General features: G+C 56.0%; 1 protein-coding gene across 1 annotated transcript in view; it reads right to left on the reverse strand.

The window, feature by feature from the left end:
* The window catches only part of SEPN1 (selenoprotein N, 1), an 18,843-nt gene that overhangs the window by 6,004 nt on the left and 2,583 nt on the right, over positions 1 to 10,256 (reverse strand). Inside the window, 6 exon segments of the mRNA XM_011955617.1 lie at positions 911 to 1,099; positions 1,254 to 1,335; positions 2,937 to 3,074; positions 3,607 to 3,731; positions 3,966 to 4,175; positions 7,384 to 7,517. Coding sequence (XP_011811007.1) covers positions 911 to 1,099; positions 1,254 to 1,335; positions 2,937 to 3,074; positions 3,607 to 3,731; positions 3,966 to 4,175; positions 7,384 to 7,517 — 878 coding nt within the window.

A 10,256-nucleotide genomic window follows, 5' to 3' on the forward strand; every position in this document is an offset into this window, starting at 1 on the left:
CGCCGAGACAGAGCGAAGCCATCGTCAAAGCAGCCAGGGTCCCACTCGGGCTGTGAGTCTGTAGTGTGTGCAAGTGTGTGTGTGTGTGTGTGTGTGTACATGTGAGTCTGTGTGTAGGCATATATATTTGTGTGTGTACATGTTTGTGTATATGTACATTTGTATGTGTATGTTATGTATGTTTGTATATATGTGTGTATATGTGTGTGTATACATGTGAGTTTGTGTGTAGGCAAATATATTTGTGTGTACATGTTTGTGTATATGTACATTTGTATGTGTATGTATATGTTTGTGTATGTTTGTATGTATGTGTGTATATGTGTGTGTGTATGTATGTTAGTGTGTTTGTGTGTGTGTGTGAAGGGGGTGCTGCTGAGCCAGGGGATGGATGTCTCCTCCAAGTTCTATTTATTATTATTATTTTCATTTATTTTTTCTTTGAGATGGAGTCTCACTCTGTTGCCCAGGCTAGAGTGCAGTGGCGCCATCATAGCTCATTGCAGCCTCGCACTCCTGGGCTCAAGCAGTCCTCCTGCCTTGGCCTCCCCAAAGGCTTAGTACTACAGGTGCGTGCTAACACCTCCCCCAGGTAATTAAAAAAATTTTTTGTAGATATGGGGTCTCGCTATGTTGCCAAGACTGTTCTTGAACTCCTGGCCACAAGTGATTCTCCGCCTCAGCCTCCCAAAGTTTTGGATGATAGGCATGAGCCATTGCACCTGGCCTCTTCCTCTAAGTTCTGAATGGCAGCAGGGAAGCCCCGCTGGCACACGCTGGGAGCAACAGTGAGACAGCCTCAGTAGCAAGCCCTGAACACACGCCAGCACCTGTGCCCAGCTGCTGCTCCACAGCTCCCAGCCTCTGCCCGTGCAGCCTGACCCTGGCCTTCACCCCGGCCCAGCCTCACCTTCTTGAAAGGGTACATGGCCACCTCCAGGCGCCGGGCAGCCTCCTCCCAGCTCAGCTCCTGCTGCCACTTGATCTCCTCAAACACAAACTGCAGGGACTCCCCCGAGGGCAGGTGGCTGTCGATCACGCTGCCATCCTCATCCAGGATCACCGAGGGCACTGAGGGGCCCATGGCCTCCAGCTCCATCTGGGCCAGAGGTCATTGGTGGGGGGAAGGCTCAGAGATGGGCAAGAATCCTCAGGGGCTCCCTGAGAGACCCTCCAAGATGCTCCACTCATTGCAGAGGAAGGGCAGGGCCCTGCAGCGAGCCCACCTGGATGGGAGCCTCCTGTGCGCTCACCTGGGGTATGTAGCCGATGTCCACCTCCATGTTGCTGCTTTCACTGGCCCCATAAAGCCACTCCATATCCACATTCAGAGACCTGGGGATGGCCAGGGCAGAGTGACACCATCATCAAAGCCCATTATCTGTGTCACACTTTATCTCACATAATACCTGCAACTGTCTCCATTTTCCAGATGAGGACACTGAGGCTTCTCAAGGTGAACACCTGCTCTCAGAGCCACTGGGATTCTGGCTGCAGAGTCCTGGCCCTCTCTCCACCAGGCTGCCCGTTCCTAAGGCCCTGGAGCCACTTCACCGTCCGCCGGCCCTGCCCCTCACAATCCACAAAGGGCCCGCACAGCCATGGCCCATGTATTCTCCGGGACCCTTCGAGACAGAGAGATGGCCAGTGCCTCACGGTGGGTCACAGGGTGGGGCAGGAATGAAAATGAGCACCGTGGTCCCTGCACAGGCCTCTGGTGGGCAGCAGGAAATCTGAGCCGAGCAGTGCAATCTGCAGGTCCGCCGCACGGGGGAGCCCCAGCACTGACAAACCACCACCTCTGCAGTAGGTGGTGCAGAGGGCAGAGCTAGGTACCCCCCGGGGGTCAGCAGTCCCTGATGCCTGGTCCTCAGACATGAGCCCAGGAGCAGCTGGTCCTGGAGCTGGTCACTGCCTCTCTCCTTCTGTCCCATACAGTCCAGGCCCCCTCCTCAATAACCCCGGGTCGGAGGCAGGTGTGCCCAGCCCGAGGGCTGGCACTTTGACTAGGAAGCCCCTGCTCTGCCCACCCTGGGGAGGGAGGGAAGCCATCCCCACTCCTGGGGCAATTTTCTCTTCCCATGTTATCCCAACCATCCTCTCACGCCTGCCCTGTGGGGGAAATACATCAGGAGTCAGTCTCCCATCTGGCAGATGAGGAAACAGGCCTACAGAGGGCCAGGGCCTTGCCCACAGCCACACAGCCAGTGGGTGCCACAGTTGAGACGTAACTGCAGACCTCCTGGCTCCCAGCCAGGTCTTGTCCCTGTAGAGCGGTCACTCAGGCCCACTAGGTGGCCACTTGCTATCAGTTAGGAATCTGGACAGACTTGAAGCCAGAGCCTCTTGGGTCCTCTACTCTGCTGACAGGTGGCCAGCCCTGAGGAGGTGAGGCAGGCAGGTGGCTGGTGCAGCACTGTCCCGGAAGCCTCTCCGGGGCTCTGCAGCAGTGGAGGGCCTGCCCTCGGCCTTTGCACGTGCTGTTCCTCTGCCTAGCGAAACCCTCAGAGCCCCTTGTCTCTGCTGAGATGACCTTCTTCTTCTGAGAAGCCTTCCTGTACCCCACAGCTGGGTCCCTGCCTAGCTGCCGGCCTTCCCCTTGGTGGCACGCACAGGCTGCGATTACAGCTCTGATTAGGGCCTGTCAGCAGTGTGAGGGCGGGGAGGCCCAGCTTCAGGAAGACTCTGTGGGCTGCTGCACTGGGTCCCAGGCACAGAGGTGGAGGGCCAGGCCACGGGGTGCCTGGGAAGAGCTGGTGGGTGATCAGCTCATCCTCTTGCCTCTTCATGCCGCCTCCTCCCACGCCAGCCCCACGAGATGGGCTCTGGGGAGCAAAGGAAGGAGCAGAGACAGAAGAGGCCCCTAGGCTCCTGGAGCTGGACAGCAGGACAAGCTGTAGGAGGGAGCCAAGGCCGGGCCAAGGTCAAGCTCCCACCTGTGGTTGGGCACGAAGAGCCGGAAGTCGCGGACGTGGGTGGCGTCTTTCGAGAGGATGATGTGGCCGGTGAACTGACCAGGGGAGAACCAGAAGGGGAAGTCGGGTGGCTCACTGAGCTGGAACTCGGCGTGGATCCTGTGTGAAGGGAATCTCCTGCAGCAGAGCTGCCCACCTTCTCCCAGGGAGCCCGGGAAGCCTTGGCCAGACTCATCAGGGAGAGGAGGCTGAGTGTGTAGGTGGAGGTGGATGGGCCAGGGGCAGCAGCAAGGCCCTCCAAATGCTGCTCGTCCTTCGAGGCCCAGGTCACATGTTCCTTCTCCAGAAGCCCTGCCTGGACCCCCTCCCTGAGCCCCCACAGCTTCTGGAGGGCACGTGTGACTGGATGTCCTTCCCACTTCTGTGTGGATGGCACAGCCATGGCTACCAGCCCCGTGCCAAGCAAGTTCCACAGCTTTTTCTTTCGGAACCCTCACATGCCCTATGAGGAAGTCATCAGCACCCTGATCCACAGGTGAGAAAACTGAGGCTCAGAGAGCCAAAGCTGCTTGCCCGAGATGGCAGGGGGAGGAGAGACAGAGTTGGGGGGCTCAAGCATGGCCCTCCCTTCTGGGCGCTAAACTGTCTATGCCTCCCGGAAGCTCCAGGCTGGCCTGTGTGGCCCACTCACCGGAACATCACGGTGTAGTAGAAGTCACTGATGGCAGTCAGGCAGGCCACGGCCCCCTGAGGGGCAAAGCGGGTCTTCACAAAGGGCCGAGGGTGGAACATGCTCAGGAGCCGGTGGATGATGACCTGGGGGCAGTGGGAGGCATGTGCTGGCTTGCTGGGTCCCGCTGAGCCTGGATCCGCTGGGGTGGGGGTCAGCCCAGACCCAAAGGCCCAGGGGCCCCATGGGGAGGGGGCAGGTCCAGAGGGAGGCAGAGAGCAGGTAGGGCAGGCCTGGCACTGGGGTCCAGGCGCAGACAGAGGGGTGGCCACTCCTGGGCTGGGGCAGAGGGCCTCAGGTCGCACCCCGGCTGTCCTCACCTCCTTGCCCTTGGGTGGCGGCGGATAGAAGCGGTTGTTGGATAGGTAGCCAGTGAACACGCTCAGCTCACTGGGGATGATCCACCAGGGCTCGCCCAGCTCCTGGCCTGGCGGGGGAAGGAAGGGCTGGAAGTGGCGGGCGGAAAACATTGCACTTGGCGAGGCTGCGGCTGTCCAGTTTCGGAGGCCGGACAGGGTGAGGCGGGAGACCTGGGGCAGGGGAAAGCGAAGCTCCAGATATCTAAGAACCATGACTCCGGGGCCTCGTGTCCCACATGGGTGGAGGTCTCCCGCAAGCCCGGAGCCAGCCCACACCAAGGGAGCAGATGGACCCCAGGCAGTTTCCTGCCCCAGTGATGGCCACAAGCTTAGCAATATCCCACCAGAGAGAGGCTCCTCTCCCCGCTCCAGTGCCTCTGCAGCTCACCCAGGCACAGCCCAGGCCAGAGCAGCTCGCTTAAAGGCACGGTTGGAATGGGGGTGGTGGGGCTCTGTGCCTCACACCATCCCACCTCCCTCCTATGCATAAGCCCGTGGGCCAGCCTTGGGAGCCACCACCCTGCCTGGCTTCCCCGGCCTTCCAGCAGCCCTGCTCTCCCTCCCCAGTCTCCTCTCCAAGTCTCCTCCCAGGGACTAATGTCAGGATTTCAGTTTGGAGCTAAGTCCGATGAGGGTGGTGGCCAATCATGTTTGAGGTGAGAGCTCTAGGGTCAAGAGCAGGATGAGACCACAGGGAATGGGAAGGGAGGCCTCCCCCAGAAGGGCCCTGCCTTAAGCACAGACTGCCCCACCTTGGGCAAAAGGCCTTCCCTAAGCCCGAGTCCTCATCAGTGACCTGCCTCGCCTCTGACAAACTGATGGCTTGAAGAGGACACTCAGAGACCACAGAGCTGTCTACACATCAGCCAGCATTTGAGGAACAGCAGGTTCCCTCTCCTGTCCCCACCTCCTTGGCAGCAGGAGCTCAGGCTTGGTGGGAGGTGGGAGGAAAGCCGTGCAGGGAGCTCCCGTGGAGAGAGATTTAACAGGCAGTTCTCAAGGCAGAGCTGGCTATGTGGAGCCAGGCCGAGCCCGCCCTGCTGGGTCCTGCTTGTAGGCTGGCCACCCCCTGCAGGGGACCTGCCAGAGATGGGTGCTGGGCTCGGTGGGGCTCTGCTCGGGGGCCAGGGCTGGGGGTGCTGTTCCTGCCTCACCCCAGTTCTTGCTGTCTGTGGGGGCTCATCTGCTCAGATCAGCCCATCACTGCCAGACCCGTAGAGATGGGTTCCCCACCTCCTTCTGTGGAAGGTCAGACCCGTTTCGACCACTTCCTGGACTCCTGCCTATCTGCTGCACTCTCTCTCCTTGGCTGAGAAGAACATGTTTATTCATTTGTTCAGTCAACAAAATGTTTTATGCACCTAATGTATACGAAGTTTCTATCAGAGTACACTATGCAGCCTGTCTTCTTGGAACTTATAGTGGGAGACGGCAAGTAAACAGGAACCAAAATGGCTAGTGCCCTTCCCTGTGAGCTCCTCCTTGGAATTCCCATCCCTGCCTGAACCTGCAGCGATGAGGTTAAGAAAGCGGCTCCCAGCTGGGCATGGTGGCTCATGCCTATAATCCCAGCACTTTGGGAGGCCGAGGTGGGAGGATCGATCAGGAGATCGAGACCATCCTGGCCAACATGGTGAAACCCCGTCTCTACTAAAAATACAAAGGAATTAGCCGGGCGTGGTGGCAGACACCTGTAGTCCCAGCTACTTGGGAGGCTGAGGCAGAATTGCATGAACCCGGGAGGTGGAGTTTGCAGTGAGCTGAGATTGTGCCACTGCACTCTAGCCTGGGCGACAGAGTGACACTCCGTCTCCAAAAAAAAAAAAAAAGAAAGGAAGAAAGGGGCTCCCCAGCACTGCTTCCTTGGGCTGGGCCAGGTGGCAGTTCCGCCACAGGCACCAGCCTCACGGTCATTCCCAAGTTTCTTTTGCCATGTGGCCGCCAGGCTCTAGAGTGGGCACTGCCAAGGGGCTGCTGCTGGGCGGCGGACATCCAACATCCCCTGGGGGCCTCAACTTCAACAAGTGCAGACTGACCTCATTCTCTGCCCCCTTCTCCCTCCCCCGCTACAGTTCCCATCTGGGCGAGCAGCCCACCATGCCCCTGGTCACCAGCCAGAAGCTTGAGTCATCCAACTCCTGCTCACCCATTGTCCATGAGGAGCTGCTCCCTGCCCTTTCTTCCTTCCCCAGCATCCTCCAGGCTGCCCCTACTCTCCATCTCCTCTCCCTCGCCCATCCAGAACTGGTCTTCTTGCCTCCATTTCTCCCCATTCTTCCCATGCCCCATCCCTGGCCTGGAAAGCCCAGGTCTCATGAGCAGGCTGTCTTATTTAAAATCTGCTTGGTGTTCAGCCGCCACAGAATGAAGGCCAAAAGCAGGCAACAAGGCCCTTGGTGGGGTCTGGCACCTTCTCTCCTGGCCCCACTGACCGGGATGCCCCTGCGTGGGTCCTGCATGCCTCCTGGGCCCAGCCACACCAGCCGCCTGGCCTCGGTGACCAGCCTGGCACTCTTGCCTTCAGGCCTCTGTTCGTACTGAAGGGGCGTTGGCTGAGATGAAAAGGCTGGGTCGGTGTGGGCTGGGCACAGAGAGGCAGTGTTCCTGGCAGAGGGAACCGCGTGTGAGAAGGCTCCTAGTTGGAAGAAAGCCTGGGGATTTGGAAGGAAGGAAGTCTGGTGTGGTTGGAACAGAGGAAGCCCACAGAGGGGAGGAGAGAGTGGGAGACAGCGCAAAAGGGCAGGCAGGGGCTGAGGCAGCTTCATCCTGCAGTGCGCTCAGGACCCTGTCCAAAGGGCCTTGGGCTGGGGAGGGGCTGGCAAGGAGAACATCTATCCACCTCCTACCTCCACCTTCTCAGGTGCCCTCCCCACCCCACAGCCCTCTGCTGGGGACCAAACCTCAGGTCTAGATCATCAGAGTTAACAGAGTACCTATCAGGAGCTGTACAGGCATCATGCTGTACCCTAGGGGGAAGAGATGGCTGTGCGGGAAGTAATCATCATAGTGTGTGGGACAGCTGCACTGACAGGGTCTCTACTGCACTGCTGCTTCCTCCGAGACCCCCCACCTGCGCTCAGTCACCCTGCTGAGCCCTCCTCATCCTGCAGTCTACCAGATGTCACTTCCTCTAGGAAGTCATCCCAGATTCCCCCATCTGGGGTGAAGACTAATGCTTCTCTCTCCTGCTCCCCCAGCAGGCTGTATGCCTGGACAGCAGGGACAACATCACAGCCACATGGACCTCCAGGGCCTGGCATGGGGCCTGGCTCCTGTGGGCACACAGAGGGCAGCAGAAAGAAAGATAAATGGAGCAGAAACTCATCCTCAGGAGACGGATGCACACAGATGATCCCGCTGCCTGTGGTCCCCTACTCACCCCTAGGAAGCCATCTTTGCTCTTGGTCATGGTCTCCGGGAGCAGAGGCTGGAATCGGGCTTCTATGGTGAGTGTCTCCTCGCTAGGGTCAGGGGGCAACTCCTCCTCCTCGTAGCTGGCTGCAGGAGTTGACCCTGTGAGACACAGATCATCAGAGAGGCACTGCCCTTACGCTGCAGGGCTCAGCTTTCCCTGGTCATCCACACTAGCTGGTGATTAACGGAGCCAGGCAGGGGGTGGGGGTAGCTGGGGTGTTAACAGTTAGCAATCACCAAAGTAACAACCAGTGTATCACATTTTAGTTTCAGGATAGCCCAGGGAGGCAGATAATAACATTACCAACTGCATTTGACAAATAAGAAAGTGAAGGTTCAGAGAGGTAAAGTCACTTCCCCAGGTTACATAGCTAGATGGTGGAGGAATCGGGATTGAAACCCAGGCCTGTTTTACTTGAAACCCATGACCAACCATGACCCTTTTCTGGGTCTTCTGGGACTGAGAGGAACTCAGTCAAGGGAACCAAAGTAATGAATGAAGCAAGAAACAGAAACAGGCTCTTTGGTGTCATAGGGAGAGCACTGGTTTGGGAGTGAGGAGACTGACTTTCCCCTACTTTTTTGGAGGGAAGGGGAACTGCCCCGGCTGCAGGAGGGGCTGGACTGGCAGTGGCTGGATTTTACTTCTTGGATCTTTTCCTGCTCAGAGATGTGGCAAGTCTGTAACCTTCCCAGTGTGGAAGGATTCATTTTGAAGGGCTAAGGGAGAAATGATGCCTATTTCAAAAGGAGTGAGTAATAGTCACCAATAACAAAATGAAGCCGGTGGGGGTGGGGGTGGGTCTTGTCCTGTCTGCCCTCTCAGGGCAGGGTAGTGGTACAGAGATGATGCCTGGCATTTGCTGACTGAATGGCTAGCAGGCTGAACGATGCATTAAAGCCGTTCTCAACCAGAAGTCCTCAAAATCACCCAGGATGCCTTTAAACTACAGATGTTCACAATCCACCTCACACCTACTGAATCAGAATCTGCAGGGGTGAGAGTCTGGAAACTGCCCTTTTAACGAGCGCTCCCTGCTGCTCCTGATGCAAATCCCTATTCTGAAGAATCACTTATTTCTGTATTTGTAAGTCAACGCAATAAAACTTTCCAACACGCAATCTAGAAACCCAAGAAGAAGGCAGCAACAGGAATATGCAGGGTTATTAGTCGGCCTTGCTTATTCAATTATTTTACTGATATCACAGATAAATAGTAATAATAATGATTCCTAAGGCAGCTCATGCCTGTAATCCCAGTACTTTGGGAAGCCGAAGCTGGCGGATCACCTGAGGTTAGGAGTTCGAGACCAGCTTGGCCAACATGATGAAACCCCATCTCTACTAAAAATACCGAAATTAGCTGGGCATGGTGGTGCACACCTGTAATCCCAGCTTACTCGGGGGGCTGAGACAGGAGAATCGCTTGAACCCAGGAGGCAGAGGTTGCAGTGAGAGTGAGCCGAGCACTCCAGCCTGGGAGACAAGAGTAAGACTCCGTGTCAGAAAAAACAAAAACAAAAACAAAAAGAACACAATAATAATAATGATTCCCCCACCACCTAGCTGTATGATCTGGGGAAGGGACTTCACCTCTCTGAGCCTTTACTTTCTCATTTGTCAAATGGAGTTGGTAATAATGTTATTAATTATAATAATAATACTCAGCATTTTACAGCCCTTTGGCTTTTTTTTTTTTTTTTTTTGAGACGGAGTCTCGCTCTGTCGCCCAGGCTGGAGTGCTGTGGCCGGATCTCAGCTCACTGCAAGCTCCGCCTCCCGGGTTCACGCCATTCTCCTGCCTCAGCCTCCCAAGTAGCTGGGACTACAGGCGCCGCCACCTCGCCCGGCTAGTTTTTTGTAGTTTTTAGTAGAGACGGGGTTTCACCGCGTTAGCCGGGATGGTCTCGATCTCCTGACCTCGTGATCCGCCCGTCTCGGCCTCCCAAAGTGCTGGGATTACAGGCTTGAGCCACCGCGCCCGGCCGCCCTTTGGCTTTTTAATGAAAACTTTTACTTCCTGACTTAAGAGTAACATTTGCCCATTATAGGCAATTTGTAAAAATTTTAAGGGATAAGGCAGAATATTAAACACACTCATAACTCTACCAAATAGAACTAGTTGGCTCTATTTCTTGCTTGGATTTGATTTTCCCCCCTTTGATTTCTCAAAACTTGGTCCATTTTTGCATTCACAGCCTAGAGGTAATGGGGGGATTCTTTCACCCTGCTGGAGAAAAAGATTTCTGTGCAAAAAATTAAAAGTGCGCCTCAAGCCCAGCAAGCTTTGCTAACGTGTCATTATGAGAGAACTCTCTGGCCACAAAAAAGGACAAAGAGGTGGCTGTGCAAATGCTCATAAGTGTATGCAAAATAAGAGGTACAGGCAAGGCCACAAGGAGACAACCTGCTTATCTGCCCATCTGCTTTCATGACAGAACTGCCTGCCACCGAGAGACATCGACACACATCCACTCCAGCTCATTAGCATTTTCCATCCAACTTTTCTCCTCTAGCAGCGATCACAGGTCACTGGGTCAGCACAGAGCCAACCTACCCAATACACCTCTGAAAAACAGCAGGCCCGTGACAGCGCTTTGGAGCTTATGCACCCGAAACAGCCAGCATGTCTCTCTTGCCTTTCCTATCAATGACTGACTTACACCAGGCAATCTGGGTAACAAGTAGGTGCCGAAGATCCTAAGTTCAAGAAATGTCACAAGAAGTTGGAAGAAAATGGACACAGATGGCCGGGCGCGGTGGCTCAAGCCTGTAATCCCAGCACTTTGGGAGGCCGAGACGGGTGGATCACGAGGTCAGGAGATCGAGACCATCCTG

Source organism: Colobus angolensis, unplaced genomic scaffold (assembly GCF_000951035.1).
Source record: "Colobus angolensis palliatus isolate OR3802 unplaced genomic scaffold, Cang.pa_1.0 Scaffold4, whole genome shotgun sequence".
Taxonomy (NCBI): domain Eukaryota; kingdom Metazoa; phylum Chordata; class Mammalia; order Primates; family Cercopithecidae; genus Colobus; species Colobus angolensis.